Source organism: Scyliorhinus torazame, chromosome 17, assembly GCF_047496885.1.
Source record: "Scyliorhinus torazame isolate Kashiwa2021f chromosome 17, sScyTor2.1, whole genome shotgun sequence".
Lineage (NCBI taxonomy): Eukaryota > Metazoa > Chordata > Chondrichthyes > Carcharhiniformes > Scyliorhinidae > Scyliorhinus > Scyliorhinus torazame.
In genome coordinates, this window is record NC_092723.1 from 86,732,484 (window position 1) to 86,749,862 (window position 17,379).

Below are 17,379 nucleotides of genomic sequence, written 5' to 3' on the forward strand. Positions count from 1 at the left end.
GATCCTGAATCAATCCTGTCTCATTACCACAGGACCAGATCTAGGACCGATTGTTCCCTCGTAGGTTCCATTACATACTGTTCTAGGAAACTATCGCGGATGCATTCGATAAACTCTGTCTAACTCTTTAGATGTCTGTCTGTGGAAAGAGGCCGGGTGTGAGGGCCTCATCCCTTAAATAGTGTTTATGTCATGCCCCCTTGTGGTGATGCCACCTCTGAGTGTCCTGACTGCCCATTGGTTGTGTCCTATTCTGAGTATTCATTGGTTGCATGTTTGCATATCATGACAGGAGAGAGAGAGAAACACACAGAGAGAAACACTGGGAGAGAGACAGAGAGAGAGAGAAACACACAGAGAGAAACGCAGAGAGACAGAGAGAGAGAAACACACAGAGAGCGACACAGATAGACAGAGAGAGAGAGAACCATGCAGAGAGATACACTGGGAGAGAGACAGAGAGAGAGAGAAACACACAGAGAGAAACGTGGAGAGACAGAAAGAGAGAGAGAAACACACACAGAGTGACACCGAGAGAGAGAGAAACACACAGAGAGAAACAAAGAGACCGAGAGAGAGAGAAACACACACAGAGAGAAACACTGGGAGAGAGTGAGAAACACAGAGAGAAACACTGAGAGAAAGAGAAACACAGGGAGAGAGACAGAGAGAGAGAGAAACACACAGAGAGAAACGCAGAGCGACAGAGTGAGAGAGAAACACACAGAGAGAAACTCAGTCAGACAGAGAGGGAAACACACAGAGAGAATCACAGAGAGAGAGAGAAACATACAGAGCGAAACGCAGAGCGACAGAGAGAGAGACAGAGAGAGAGAAGTGCAATTATCAGAAGCGATTTTTGATCAGACGGTTGAAAAAGAACAAGAACAGGTGGAAGATGAGGCGGATATTTTTCGTTCAGAAAAATTGGTGGAGTTACAACAGAAAGATATAGCAATAAAACGGATGTATCGGAAAGCATACACGGAAGAGGAATCTGAGTGTATACCGCAGTGTTATTAACATAAAAATGATGACTTGATGAGGAAATGGAGACCTTTACATCCGCAGGCAGATGAAAAGTGGGCAGAAGTTCATCAAGTAGTATTGCCGGTAGGGTACAGAAAGGAGGTGTTGCGTGTAGCACATGAGGTACCAGTGGGAGCTCATTTGGGAATAAGGAAAACTTTAGCTAAAATACGAAAACATTTTGATTGGCCTGGGCTAAATAAAGATGTTGTTAAATTTTGTCGATCATGTAACACATGATAGGGAAACCTCAAGCAGTGATAAAACCAGTGCCCTTAATACCCATTCCAGCATTTGAGGAACCTTTTACAAGGGTTCTAATTGATTGCATAGGACCGCTTCCTAAAACGAAAAGTGGGAATCAATATCTTTTGACTATAATGGATGTGTCCAGAGGCCATTCCAGTGTGCAATATTACAACTAAAAAGATTGTGGAGGAGTTACTTAAATTCTTTACTGATATGGACTACCCACAGAAATATAATCGGATCAAGGATCAAATTTTACCTCAAAGTTATTCAAAGAAATTATGGATAGCTTAGGAATAAAACAATTTAAATCAACTGCGTACCATCCAGAATCGCAGTGAGCATTAGAAAGGTGGCATCAGACATTAAAGACAATGTTGAGGGATTATTGTCAAGATTATCCAGAGGATTGGGATAAAGGAATTCCATTTGTACTGTTTGCAATTAGGGATGCACCTAATGAGTCAACCACATTCAGTCCTTTTGAACTAATTTTTGGTCATGAGGTAAGAGGACCACTTAAATTGATTAAGGAAAAATTGGTGAGTGAGAAATCGAAACTTACATTATTGGATTATGTGTCAAATTTTAGGGAACAATTAAATAATGCAGGTGAATTGGCTGGACAACATTTAAAAGTTGCACAAAATGTGATGAAACGGGTAGCAGACAAGAAATCCAAAGTTCGTAGATGTTGTTTCAAGATTACCCAATTGTGCGGTATACATCGACAATCTGGTAATTTTCAGCCAGACGTGGAAAGAACATTTAAAACATCTGAAGGAGTTATTCGATCGACTTCAGGAGGCGGGTTTGGTGGTAAACTTAGCCAAAAGTGAATTTGGAAAAGCCCAAGTCACTTTCCTTGGCGTAACAATCGGACAGGATCAGAATGGTCTCATGGGATATGAAAACAAAAGTTATTGGGGAGTTTCTAGTACCCTCGACACAAAGGGAAATAATGCGATTTCTTGGCATGAGTGGATTTGATCAAACATTTGTGCAAATTTTTGTAGCGTGGTTGCTCCACTGATGGACTTGCTGAAGAAACGTCGAAAATTTCAGTGGACAGCAGAGTTTCAACAGGCATTTGATGGACTGAAAGCTGTGATAACCAATGCTCCTGTGATGGAGAATTACAAGGGACTCTGTGATCAGATTGAACTAAATTATCTGACTTTAAAGAGAAATGCCGAGGCATAGAGAAATGGATGGATCGTGCAGAGACATTCTTGTTCAAAGAGACTGCTAATCAAGAAGGAGTTCAGGTGGAGGAAGAAGAACAAAATGGACTATGTTATTATTAAATGTTTGCATGTTTTGTTTTGTTAAGATAAAAATATTAATTGTCCATATTTCTTAAAGGAAAGTGAAAAGATGAAAAATGAAACCATCTTGATGGTTTATTTTTTTGGGGGGAGGTGTCATGTGAGAGTACCTTTAAGAAATGGGTGTTTTTTATAAAATAGCTGTAGTGAATGTACCTTTAAGAAATGGGTGTTTATTTGAGAGCTGCAGTGATGTCAGAGAGTGGGTGGAGCTAGGCTGTCTGTCTGCTTTTACTTTCGCTTTGGACTTGGAGCTACAGAGTGAGTTTAGTTTTGTTTTGCAGATTGGAAGCTGCATCCAGCAAAACCAGGTGTAATTCTGATTTCTTTCTGTATGAAAGGAATGTCTTCAAATCACTTGCTAGTTTATAAATGATAACTGCTCTCTGTGACAAAAAGGTTCTTTTGTCTTATGGATGTTAATAAGGAAAGATTACGGTTTACTCATAGAATATTGTATCTGTGGGGAGGATTGGTGTTGATAGTTGTTAAGAAGTTTACTGTGGGTTTATAAAGTGTTAACTGGTTTCATAAATAAACATTATTTTAATTTAAAGGTACTGTAGAGTTCTGTTGCATCACACCTGCAGAGTGGGCCCTGTGTGGCAATCTATTCAAAGGTGTGGGTCAGGTGAACTCCATGATACACTTTGGGGTTCTCTAAACCCTGGCCCGTAACACTTCACTGACAACCAGCCAGTTCTCACATTTGTTGACCCATCGAAGCAGATTAAAGTGTCAACAGGCACGTCGAAAGATGGTCCAAGAGTAGTTTTTCTGCAACTCGAGCATGACAATTGGAAACCACTCTCATATGCATCACGATCCATGATGACAACAGAGTAGAGGTAAACTCAGATCAAAAAAGAATACCTGGGTTAGTTGTAGGCTTGGAGAAATTCCACAGCTATGTGTATGGGCTTCCAACTCTCACAGTTGAGACAAATCATCGTCCTTTGGTTAACATCATCAAGAAGAATCTCAACCAGATGTCTCCGCACATTCAGAGATTGATGATAAAGTTACAATGCTTCATCTTCAATCTCATCTACAAACCAGGCAAATATTTGTTCTTAGCAAGCTTCCTCATGTTGTCGTGAGTGACAACGGTCCTTGTTTTAGCTGTAAAGTGTGGCGACACTTCGCAGTCACATATGATTTTAATCATGTCATGTCAAGTCCGTTGTACCCAAAAGCCATTGGAAAAGCCCAAAAAGGAGCGCATATTTTCAAGAAATTGTTGAAGAAGGCAATGGACAGCCAATCTGATCCATATCTCGCACTTTTGAGTTACAGAGCATCACCATTGTCACATGGTAGATCGCCAGCGGAGATACTAATGAATAGAAGGTTGTGTACCGCACTTCCATACTTGGAAAAGAAGGAGGAGTATGCAGTGGTACTGCAGGAAATGCAACACATTAAAACAAAACAAAAGCCGTTCTATGGTAGAGTGTCAAGAACTTTACCACCTCTGAGAAGTGATGACATTGTGAGAGTAGAAGATTCAGGTAATTGATCGAGAAAAGCCTTTGTACTTGAAGAAGTAGCACCTCATTCCTACAATGAACAGAAAAAGGAAGGTTTGGTTTTAAGAGGAAATCATTGTGCGCTCTTGAAAACCAGAGAAGACTTTCACAACAACGTGATGGATGATGAATCTACGTCAGAATCAACGTCAGCTGCAGTGTCAGATAATTCAGCAGTTCCTGAGCATGAGAATGTCATGGAGAACATTGAATCTACAAGTTCTGAACAACAAGGTCAAACTTTGAGAAGATCAACCAGTGTCAGAAGAAAACCTAATCGACTCAAATTAGAGATTTGGACTATTTGTTTGTGCACATATACATTTGTTGAACCAGTTTTTAACATTTTAAAGAAAAAAGTTAATACTGTTAGACTCACAGGCTAATGATATCACATGTAAATATACAGATGATAATGTATTAATTTATTCCTTCAAAGGAAAGGGGACTCACAGGATAATGATATCACATGTAAATATACTGATGATAATGTATTAATTTATTCCTTCAAAGGAAAGGGGATGTAGTGATAGCATGGTTGTGTTGTAATTCACTGACTGACCACTAGGAGTCTCATTGGTATATATGTGAACGTTAGAGTCAGGTGACCTCAGACTGACTAGGGAGCTGATGGAGAGATCGTGGCTTGTGCATGTTCATACTGTTATTCATATGTTATAGAATTTCATAGAATTTTACAGTGCAGAAGGAGGCCATTCGGCCCATCGAGTTCTGCACCGGCTCTTGGAAAGAGCACCCTACCCAAGGTCAACACCTCCACCCTATCCCCACAACCCAGCAACCCCACCCAACACTAAGGGCAATTTTGAACACTAAGGGCAATTTATCATGGCCAATCCACCTAACCTGCACATCTTTGGATGTATTGTTTTGTATATATTTAATCCACAGTTAATGTTAACAAATCATTTTAGCTTTTGTTACAAGCGTTCTTGTAATATAAATGGATATAAATCCAATCAGAACATGACTGAAAGGATCAGAATTATAAGTTTAAGATTGGGGCTATGCCACATAGAAAGCGAAATAATCAATGCACTTGGAAGCTTGCCAAAATGTTTTTAATAAATTAAGGGTATGTTGTCAGATATAAATATCACCATGCAGTTTTTATAAGTTAAGGAAATAATTTACACTGAGGTAGGATGGATTCGGGTACTTCTGTGTCACGGTTTCCATGTTTTCCTGATGAGAACACAGACACAGGAGGTCCTGATCCTAATAAAGTTCCACCTGATGCGATTGTTGTCCCGTACCAATGCATGGACGTGACTGTCAGTGGTGTCGCAGTAAGAGTTCCAGTGGCGGCTGTCAATTCCCCGACATCCTTGGCTGCTGAGCTTCCTCTTCTTGCAAGTGGTCTCATAAAACATTTGTCGAACCAGTGTCCCATTCACGTAGAAATGTGACAACACATTCACCTCTCGGCCCCAAATGTCCAGTGCCACTTTCTTATCCAGGACCCAGCGGTGCTCCTTGTCACAGACTGAGAATTGACCTTGAGGACGCACTCCATTGTCATTCCGCTTGAGGCGAAGGCTTCGGTTGATGGGTGGTTGCCGTTCTCTGGGATTACTGGTTGCAGGTTCATCGAGGAGTTGACTGTGAAACCGAACACGAGTTGAATGAACAGGGCGCTTTCTGAATAAATCAGATTCAACTGTGAAAGGCTGCAGATCCCTCAATCTCGCATTCATCCTTCCTGCCAGGGGATGAGTATCCGGGGCACTGCCAGGGAGGGACCCATGCCAATGCCTCCCGGGGGTGGAGGGAAGTATCAACATGGCATTGTCAATTGTTGCTGAAGCCTGAATGACACTGAGGTAAAGAATGATAAACGAGTAAAAGATGGACATCACTCATTCACCTGACAAAAGAAAGGAACTCATATCAGAAACTTGAAGACTGTAAACCATCAACCTGGCACTCTGTGTATACTCATCTCATCATGTGTACACTTTCCTCCCTCACTCTGTGTATACTCTTCTCATCATGTGTACACTTCCCTCACTCTGTGTATACTCTTCACATCATTGTACACTTCCCTCAGTCTGTGTATACTCTGCTCATCATTGTACATTTCCCTCAGTCTGTGTATACTCTGCTCATCATTGTACATTTCCCTCACTCTGTATATACTCTTCTCATCATTGTACATTTCCCTCAGTCTGTGTATACTCTGCTCATCATTGTACATTTCCCTCACTCTGTGTATACTCTTCTCATCATGTGTACACTTCCCTCACTCTGTGTATACTCTGCTCATCATTGAACACTTCCCTCAGTCTGTTCATACTCTGCTCATCATTGTACACTTCCCTCACTCTGTGTATACTCTGCTCATCATTGTACACTTCCCTCAGTCTGTGTATACTCTGCTCATCATTGTACATTTCCCTCACTCTGTTCATACTCTGCTCATCATTGTACACTTCCCGCACTTTGTGTATATGCTCATCATGTGTATACTTCCCTCACTCTATGTAGACTCGTCACATCTTGTGTAAACCTCCCTCACTCTGTGTATGCTCTGCTCATTATTGTACGCTTCTCCCACTCTGTGTATACTCTGCTCATCATTGTACACTTCCCTCACTCTGTTCATACTCTGCTCATCATTGTACACTTCCCTCACTCTGTGTATACTCTGCTCATCATTGTACACTTCCGGCACTTTGTGTATACTCTGCTCATCATGTGTATACTTCCCTCACTCTATGTATACTATTCACATCTTGTGTAAACCTCCCTCATTCTGTGTATACTCTGCTCATTATTGTACGCTTCTCTCACTCTGTGTATACTTTACTCATCATTGTACGCTTCCCTCACTTTGTGTATATTCTGATCATCATCCTGTGCTTCCCTCACTCTGTGTATACTTTGTTCATCATGTGTTCACTTTCCCCACTCTGTCTATATTCTGCTTATCATGTGTAAACCTCTCACACTGTGTACACTCTGCTAATCTTTGCACACTTCCCTCACACTGTGCATACTTTGTTCATCACTGTATACTTTCCTCACTCTGTGTACATTCCACCCACCATGTATACACTCCCACATTCTGGGCAGAACATAGAACATAGAACAGTACAGCACAGAACAGGCCCTTCGGCCCTCGATGTTGTGCCGAGCCTTGTCCGAAACCAAGATCAAGCTATCCCACTCCCTGTCATTATGGTGTGCTCTATGTGCCGATCCAATAACGCTTGAAAGTTCCTAAAGTGTCCGACTCCACTATCACAGCAGTCAGTCCATTCCACACCCTAACCACTCTCTGGGTAAAGAACCTACCTCGGACATCCTTCCTATATCTCCCACCCTGAACCTTATAGTTATGCCCCCTTATAACAGCTACATCCACCCGAGGAAATAGTCTCTGAACGTCCACTCTAGCTATCCCTCTCATCATGTTATAAACCTCTATTAAGTCGCCTCTCATCCTCCTCCACTCCAAAGAGAAAATAAGTTTCCCAAAATGTGTCAGTGTCAGGCCCCCCTGACTGAAAACTGGCATTTTTCTTTCAGAAACACAAGTCAGTGTACAGAGAATCTGGGGACGTGGTTTGCGGCATCACTCAGGTGGGTGGGGCCTGATAGAGCTCGCAAGGCTGGCACCACAGGGTTCAGGGCACCATCTTTAAAGAGTGCGTGTAAAATAAGTCCCCCCAACACCCCCATGGACACGGAGAACTGCCCCCACATGCCTCAGGGCAGCTCCCCCCCCGCCCCCCACCACCACACCTGCGCTGTCATTGGTGTTCTCCCACCACCACTCATAAAAGGAATCTTCCCCAGTGAAAGAGGGTTATCCCCGGCAGTACTCACTTGGCACTGTCTCCGGCACTGCCAAGGTGCTAGGGGCCAATGCCCAGCCTTGGTCCTCCATCCCTAGGGCCTCGAGGCACCTCCGCACCCCTGGCATGACCATTATGACTCGTTTTCACTTTGGAAAGCCAAAGGTGACTCGCGCTGGCGTGATGTCACGCTGCTGCAGGGTGGGGCGGGAGGGCAGGATCCAGCTTGGGCAGATGTCATGTCATAAAGCCGTATAAATACATTTTAATTTATTCAAATTAATGGAAACCCCTTCTCTGGGTGGGAAGCTGATCACGTCAGTGACGGGGAATGCAAATCTCATTTTGGCCCTCTTGCGAGATTTAGTGGCCACAATGGGATTTGCACCCACGGCGAACAGGGCTGCTAGATCTTGCCCCTTGTGTACTCTCCACCCAGCGAGTGTGCACTTCCCTCACCATGTGTGCATTTCCGTCACTCTGTGCACATTCTGCCAAATATGTGTACACTATCCCACTCTGTGCACACTCCACCCATGATGCATACAATTCCCCCAGTCCATGTACGCAAATCACTGTGTGTACACACTCTTGGTCTTAGCAATGGCACAAGAATGTTGTTGGTGTTCATCTGAGGGACAGATATGACAGCAAAGTTGTGAACAGTCTGGTTTAGGCAGTAGAGAAGGAGCAGGTTGGTTGCTGGGGTATGGAGGATTGAACGGGGACTGAAGGGTTCGATTTGAACTTGCCAACCTTACATTTGGGGGAAATGTTTGTTCATCGTAGTGAATGTCAAACAACACATCTAACAGTTGTGGTTGTTGGCGGTCAATCATCTCATTCCCAGGAGTCCCTCAGGACAGTGTCAAAGAACAAAGAACACTACAGCACAGGAACAGGCCCTTCGGCCCTCCAAGCCTGTACTGGTCATGATGCCACCCTTGGCCAAAACCCTCAGCACTTCCTAGTGCCGTATCCTTCTATACCCATCCTATCCATGTATTTGTCGAGGTGCCTTTTGAACGCCGTTAATGTATCTGCTTCCACAACCTCCCCTAGCAACGTGTTCCAGGCACTCACCACCCTCTGTGAAAAATACCTTGCACATCTCCTCTAAACTTTGCCCAAGGACCTAGGCAACAACCATACTCAGCTGCTTCATTAATGACCTTCCCTCCATTATCAGGTCAGAAGTGGGGATGTTCGTTGATATTGCACAATGTTCTGTCCCATTTACAACTCCTCAGACACTGGGGGGCGGTGAATTCTCTGCTGGTGGAATTCTCCGTCCTGCCAGCAGAGCATCCCCACCTGTGGGTTTCCGGGAGACATGGGGTGGCTACAATGGGAAGTCCCATTGGATACTGGCGCGGACGGAGAATCCCATTGCCAGTGATAGCGTGCCGCTGAGGAACATATGGCTGTGGAGGTGGAGAATTTACCACACTGAAGCTGTCCACGTGCAATTGCAACAAGACTTGGACAATATACAGGCTTGGGCTGACAAGTGGCAAGTAATATTTGCGCCACACAGTGCCAGGCAATGACCATCTCCAATAAGAGAGAATCAAACCATCGTTTCTTGAAATTAACATAGAACAGTACAGCCCAGTACAGACCCTTCAACCCACGATGTTGAGCCGACCATTTATCTAAGGTCAATCTAACCTACACCCCTTCAATTTACTGCTGTCCATGTGCCTGTCCAAGAGTCGCTTAAATGTCCCCTATGACTCAGACTCCACCACCTCCGCTGGCAGTGCATTCCACACACCCACCACTCTCTGTGTAAAGAACCTATCTCTCCCCGACACCTTCCTCCAATCACCTTAAAACTATGTCCCCTTGAGACAGCCTATTCTGCATTTTCTGGGGAAAAGTCTCTAGCTAACCACTCTATCTATGCCTCTCATCACCTTGTACACCTCTATCAAGTCACCTCTCTTCCTTCTTCGCTCCAGTGAGAAAAGCCCTTCCTCAACCTTTCTTCATAAGACATGCCCTCCATTCCAGGCAGCATCCTGGTAAATCTCCTCGGTATCCTCTCCAAAGCATCCACATCCTTCTTATGATGAGGCGACCAGAACTGGACACAATATTCCAAGTGTGGTCTAACTAGGGTTTTATAAAGATGCAGCAAAACCTCACGGCTCTTAAACTCAATCCCCCTGTCAATGAAAGCCAGCACACCATACGCCTTCTTAACAACCCTATCAACCTGGGTGGAAACTTTGAGGGATCTATGTACGTGGACCCCAAGATCCCTCTGTTCCTCCACACTTCCAAGAATCCTGCCTTTAACCCTGTATTCAGCCTTCAAATTCGACCTTCCAAAATGAATCACTTCACATTTATCTAGGTTGAACTCCATCTGCCACTTCTCAGCCCAGCTCTGCATCCTGTCAACGTCCTGTTGTAACCTGCAACAGCCCTTGACACTATCTACAACTCCATCAACCTTTGTGTCATCGGTAAACTTACTGACCCACTCTTCTACTTCCTCATCCAAGCCATTTATAAAAACCACAAAGAGCAGAGGTCCCAGAACAGATCCCTGTGGGACACCACTGGTCACCGATCTCCATCCACTACCACTCGCTGTCTTCTTTCGGCCAGCCAATTCTGTATCCAGACAGCCAAATGTCCCTGTATTCCATGCCCCCTAACTTTCTGAACGAGCCTACCATGGGGAACCTTATCAAATGCCTTACTGAAATCCATATACACCACATCCACTGTCCAACCTTCATCAACGTATCTCGTCACATCCTCAAAGAATTCAATGAGGCTTGTGAGGCATGACCTGCCCTTCACAAAGCCATGCTGGCTATCTTTAATCAAACTATGTTTTTCTAAATATCATAAATCCTATCTCTCAGAATCCTTTCCAATATTTTGCTCACCACAGACGTAAGACTGATGGGTCTGTAATTCCCAGGGATTTCCCTATTCCCTTTCTTGAACAGGGGAACAACATTCGACTCCCTCCAATCATCCGGTACTACTCCAGTGGAGAGTGAAGACGCAAAGATCATCGCCAACGGTGCAGCAATCTCCTCCCTCGCTTCCCGTAGTAACCTTGGGTATATCCCATCAGGCCCAGGGGACTTATCTATCCTAATGTTGTCTAAATTTCCAGCACATCCTCCTTCTTAATATCAACCTGTTCGAGTCTATTAGCCTGGTTCACACTGTTCTCATGAGCAACAAGGACCCTCTCTCTAGTGAACACTGAAGCAAAATATTCATTTAGGGCCTCCCCCATCTCCTCAGACTCTAGACACAAGTTCCCTCCACTATCCCTGATCGGCCCTACTCTCATGCTGATCATCCTCTTATTTCTCACATAAGTGTAGAATGCTTTTTCATGCCCCCATCTGGCTCTCCTAAGTCCATTTTTGAGTTCTTTCCTGGCTACCTTGTAACCCTCTAGGGCCGTGCTAGATCCTTGCTTCCTCAACCTTACGCAAGCTTCCTTCTTCCTCTTGACTAGAAACTCCACTTCTCGTGTCATCCAAAACTCCTTTACCTTACCATTCCTTCCTCGTCTCAGTGGGACAAAACTATCCAGCACTCGCAGCAAGTGCTCCTTAAACAGCCCCCACATTACTGTTGTGCATTTCCCCAAGAACAATTGTTCCCACTTTATGCTCCTCAGTTCCTGTCTAATAGCAGTATAATTTCCCCCCAAGAACAATTGTTCCCACTTTATGCTCCTCAGTTCCTGTCTAATAGCAGTATAATTTCCCCTCCCCCAATTAACTTTTGTGGCATTACCATAATTGAATCCCCCACTATCAATGTCCTGGGGGTTACCATTGCCAGAAACTGAACTGGACTAGCCATATTAATTCTGTGGCTACTCGTGCAGGTCAGAGACAGCGAGTAATTCACCTTTGATTCCCAAATCCTGTTCAGCAGCCCACTTGATCGGCACCCATTCACCACTTAAACATTCACTCCCTCCACCACCGACGCTGGGCAGTAGCCATGCGTACCATCAACAAGATACCTTTCAGGAACTCATCAAGACTCCTTAGGCATCACCTCCCAAGCCTGTTAACTCTACCATTGAGACGAATGTGGACAGCAGATGCATAGGAACACCACCATCTGCAAGTTCCCCTCCAATCTACACATCATCCTGACTTGGAACAATGTTGCTAGTCCTCCTTGGTTCCCACCTATCCTGTGGCCCAATCTCCTTGATGTGTATGTCTCCAATGCTCTTTGTACCCCTGCTGTGCACACAGACACATACACACAAACACAGACTCCCCCCACCTGCCACCATGTGCTATTACCTTGATATGGGTGATAGTCTCTATATGCTCAAGAAATGTGGGTGCCACTTGCTAGGCCAGCATTTATTACCCATCCCTAATTGCCCTTGAACCAATTGGCTTGCTGGGTCATTTCAGAGGGCAATTAAGACTCAATCACAATGCTGTGGATGGAGGAAATAGTAAACAATAGTCTGCTCAGAAGTCTAAAAGGAAAGGCATGTTTTACCTACCTTTTAAATGATTTGATGGTTAACAAAAAGAGTGGATGTTGTGTGCATTGACTTTCAGAAAACCCTCAATTCAGTTGAATTACTGGAGGCTCATGACAACAGTTAGGATGTGTGAAGTCAGGAATGTGACAAAATGAATGGAGAGATGGTGACAAAACAGAAAGAGAGGACAGGAGCTAGTTTCTAAAACTTGTGGGACGTTTGGGATCTCTAGCAAGTAACAACACCAACACCAGATCCATTCGCGTAATGCCCTCTCTGTATTGGACATAACCAATGTAACTGTTTCTTCGGCACCTACATGTATATGTACCTCCACAGTTTCCACCCCCCCCCCCCCCCCACCTACTTATGTGTTAAAAATAATATTGCCAATTGTACAGAGTTGCTGTTGTTGAGCTAGTGCATAATACCCCACCAGTTTTTTTGCGTGTGTTTTTTTCTCTTCTATATATATATTTTTTTGATTCTGTGTACATAACTGTAAATATACTTTGTTCAAAAACCCAATAAAAAACATTTATAAAAAAAAAAGTTTGGGATCTCTGCTGGGATCTCTGCAACTGGTTAAGGGTGAAATCAATGCACTAGTGAGAGAGGATATTGGCTCAAAAAATCTATTATCTGTCTGGGCGGAACTAAGAAGCAAATGTGGAAAACATCGGTGGAAGATGTCTATTGGTTTCCAAACAGTAGTGGTAAAGTAGGGAATGGCATTAAACAGGAAATTAGAGCTGCTTGTAACAAGGATAATACAGTAATCATGAGTGACTTTATTCTACACATAGATTATACAAACCAATTTAGCAACAATACCGTGGCAGGCGAATTCCTGGAATGTGTATAAAATGTTTTTTTAGACCAGTACATTGAGGAATTAATGAGAGAACATGCTATCCTAGATTTGGTATTATGCAATGAGAAGGAGTTAATTAATAATCTTGTTGTGCGGGCTCCTTTAGGGAAGAGTGACCATAACATAATAAAATTCTTCATTTGGATGGAAAGTGAAGAAATTCAAGACTATGGAACTAGCTTGGGAAATGGGATTAAAGTAGATAGGCTGACACGGACACGATGGGCTGAAGGATATTTGCTGTGCTGTGAAACTTGATGATTCTATGAAGACAGAAAAAATGATGACTCTATGACCCCATGAAGATGGGAAATAATAATGGGAATCAAACCTGGGACACTGCCTCTGTGAAGCAACAATGCTAACCACTGTGCTACCATGCCGCCCGTGATACAGTGAGAGAGGTAACTTGCACGTAGCATAAAAGCGGACTGTAAAAGTATGCAAAACAAGAAAGATTAGTGAAGTCAAAAGATCCCTTACAGTCTGAAATGGGAGAATTTATAATACAGAAAAAAGAAATGGCAGGGCAATTAGACAACTAATTTAGTTCTGCTCTCATGGAGAAAGACACAAATAACTTCCAGAAACGCTAAGGAACCAAGAGTCTAGTGAGAAGGATGTGGAGATGCCGGCGTTGGACTGGGGTGAGCACAGTACGAAGTCTTACAACATCAGGTTAAAGTCCAACAGGTTTGTTTCGATTCACAAGCTTTCGGAGCAGAATCACTGAGCAGAAACTTATAGCCAAGTTCCGCACACATGAGTACGGCCTCAACCGGGACCTTGGATTCATGTCGCATTACATTCATCACCCACCATCTGGCCTGGGCTTGCGTTTTCCTACCAACTGTCCTGGCTTGAGACAATTCACACGTCTTTAACCTGTGATTATCCCTCTCTCCAGTGACTCCGTCTGAACTTGTAGACTTAATTACCTGCAAAGACTCACATTCAAAGCATTGTCTGGCATTTTTGACTTTGTCTATATATATGTTTCTGGAACATACCTCTTCATTCACCTGAGGAAGGAGCAGCGCTCCGAAAGCTAGTGTTTGAAACAAACCTGTTGGAATTTAACCTGGTGTTGTAAGACTTCCTACTGTGAGAAGGAGGAATTGAAGTAAATTAGTATTACTAAAAAATTGCTCTGGAAAAATTAATAGAAATTAATTGAAAGCCAATAAATTCCCAGGACCTGATAATCTATATCCCTGGGTACAAAAGGAAATGGCCCTAAAAATAGTGGACATGTTGGTTGTCATTTTCAAAACTCTGCAGATGCTGGAATAGACCCGGCAGATTGGAAGGTGACAAATGTAAGCCCGTTATTGAAAAACGGAGGGAGGGAGAGAACAGGGAATTAAAGACCTATAAGCCTGACATCAGGAATGGAGAAAATGCAAGAGTCTATTATAAAGGATGTGATAACAGGACACTTTCACTGGGATTAGACAAGGTTAACATGGATTTCTGAGAGGGAAATCACATGTGCCAAACACGGGGTGACACGTTGGCACAGTGGGTAGCACTGCTGCCTCTCAGCTCTAGAGACCCGGGTTCAATTCCAGCCTCGGGTGACTGTCTGTGCGGAGTCCGCACTTTCTCCCGTGTCTGCGTGGGTTTCCTCTGAGTGCTCCGGTTTCCTTCCACAGTCCAAAGGTGGGCAGGTTAGGTGGATTGGCTAAATTGCCCTTAGTGTCCAAAAAGGTGAGAGCCCCGGGGAGTCCTCCGACCCGAGCTCCGGGGAGTCCTCCGACCCGAGCTCCGGGGTGTCCTCCGACCCGAGCTCCGGGGTGTCCTCCGACCCGAGCTCCGGGGAGTCCTACGACCCGAGCTCTGGGGTGTCCTCCGACCCACGCTCCGGGGAGTCCTACGACCCGAGCTCTGGGGAGTCCTACGACCCGAGCTCCGGGGAGTCCTCCGACCCGAGCTCCGGTGTGTCGTCCGACCCGAGCTCCGGGGAGTCCTCCGACCCGAGCTCCGGGGATTCCTCCGACCCGAGCTCCGGGGTGTCGTCCGACCCGAGCTCCAGGGCGTCCTCCGACCTGAGCTCCGGGGTGTCGTCCGACCCGAGCTCCGGGGAGTCCTCCGACCCGAGCTCTGGGGCGTCCTCCGACCCGAGCTCCGGGGTGTCCTCCGACCAGAGCTCCGGGGTGTCGTCCGACCCGAGCTCCGGGGAGTCCTCCGACCAGAGCTCCGGGGCGTCCTCCGACCCAAGCTCCGGGGTGTCGTCCGACCCGAGCTCCGGGGAGACCTCCGACCCGAGCTCCGGGGAGTCCTCCGACCCGAGCTCCAGGGCGTCCTCCGACCAGAGCTCCGGGGTGTCGTCCGACCCGAGCTCCGGGGAGTCCTCCGACCAGAGCTCCGGGGCGTCCTCCGACCCAAGCTCCGGGGTGTCGTCCGACCCGAGCTCCGGGGAGACCTCCGACCCGAGCTCCGGGGAGTCCTCCGACCCGAGCTCCAGGGCGTCCTCCGACCCGAGCTCCGGGGAGTCCTCCGACCCGAGCTCCGGGGTGTCGTCCGACCCGAGCTCCGGGGAGTCCTCCGACCCGAGCTCCGGGGCGTCCTCCGACCCGAGCTCCGGGGTGTCGTCCGACCCGAGCTCCAGGGCGTCCTCCGACCCGAGCTCCGGGGAGTCCTCCGACCCGAGCTCCGGGGTGTCGTCCGACCCGAGCTCCGGGGCGTCCTCCGACCCGAGCTCCGGGGTGTCGTCCGACCCGAGCTCCAGGGCGTCCTCCGACCCGAGCTCCGGGGAGTCCTCCGACCCGAGCTCCGGGGTGTCGTCCGACCCGAGCTCCGGGGAGTCCTCCGACCCGAGCTCCGGGGCGTCCTCCGACCCGTGCTCCGGGGTGTCGTCCGACCCGAGCTCGTGTTGCACAATCCGGATGCGCCGTTGTCAGAATTGGGAGCGCTGGCTCCTGACTGGTGGTGCAGATCTGCATAGGGCTGCATTGTGGTTTGGTTTCCCGCAGTTTAAGCAGCGTTTGCCTCTTGCAGGGCAGTGTTCCTTTAAATGGGTGGTGCCACAGTTCGCACACGTCATGATGTCAGCGTCATGATGCACCGTGCGTCGTTGTGCATGCGCAGTGCGGTTGTTGGATGTCTGCACCTGTGCAGTGCGGGTTTCGGCCGCTTCGTTATCCCGATCGCATTGCGCATGCGTCGGGCCCCGGGAAGAGCGCGCAAAATGGCCGCTTTCGTCAATGTTGAGGCGCTGCATCCCGGACATTGCCTGCATACTCTCCGCCTCATGGGAGGCTAGTTTTTCACTTTCTGCCGTTTTGTACTGGGAAAAGCGATTTTTAGCGTGCTCATGCCCTGTGCATGTTTCAATCGCGACTGGCAGGGTCATATGCTTGATCTTCAGCAACTGCTCTCAGAGGATCAGAGTGAACTCCAAAAACGATTTGGTCTCTGATCATGGTGTCAGTGATATCACCAAAGTTGTAGGATTGCGCTAGCAGTCTTAGGTTAGTTCTATAGGAGTTGAAGGATTCGTCTTTACCTTGCAATCGTTGCTTGAATATGTAGCGCTTGAAAATGTTGTTGGTGTCCACCTCACAGTGGCTGTCAAATTTGTCCAGAATGGTCTGGTACTTTGTCTTGTCCTGGTCTTTGGCGAAGTGAAAGGAGTTGAATATTTCTATGGCATGATCACCCGCTGTGGTGAGAAGAAAAGCTATCTTCCGCGCATCAGACGCACCACTGAGGTCTGATGCTTCGACGTAAAGCTGAAATTTCTATTTGAATGTCCGCCAATTGGCACTGAGATTGCCGGAGGTCCTGAGCTGGTGAGGAGCCTGAATCTTTTCCATTGTGCCGGTATACATCCGCTGGTCGTCACAGATCTTGCTGAGTTGAACTAACTAGATTGAACAGATTCCTGGTATCATGTTGTCTTATGTAGTTTGGAATAACACAAGCTGCCACTTGGTGCAGTTTTAAGTAAAAGATGCTCCAGACTTTGAAATGAGTTCAACTAGTTTATTGAACTATCAGCACAGTTCTCAATGAGTTTGACTCTTTGCTAATCTAAATGTAGTAA

The 17,379-nt window shown here is 46.0% G+C and overlaps 1 protein-coding gene across 1 annotated transcript in view; it reads right to left on the bottom strand.

The window, feature by feature from the left end:
* Positions 1-5,235: 5,235 nt before the first annotated feature.
* Positions 5,236-17,379, bottom strand: part of LOC140393550 (beta-nerve growth factor-like) — an 87,347-nt gene continuing 75,203 nt past the window's right edge. Inside the window, exon 2 of the mRNA XM_072479843.1 lies at positions 5,236-6,023. Within this exon, the coding sequence (XP_072335944.1) occupies positions 5,323-6,012 (690 nt within the window). The 5' untranslated portion in view covers positions 6,013-6,023 and the 3' untranslated portion in view covers positions 5,236-5,322. The remainder of the gene's footprint in view (positions 6,024-17,379) is intronic.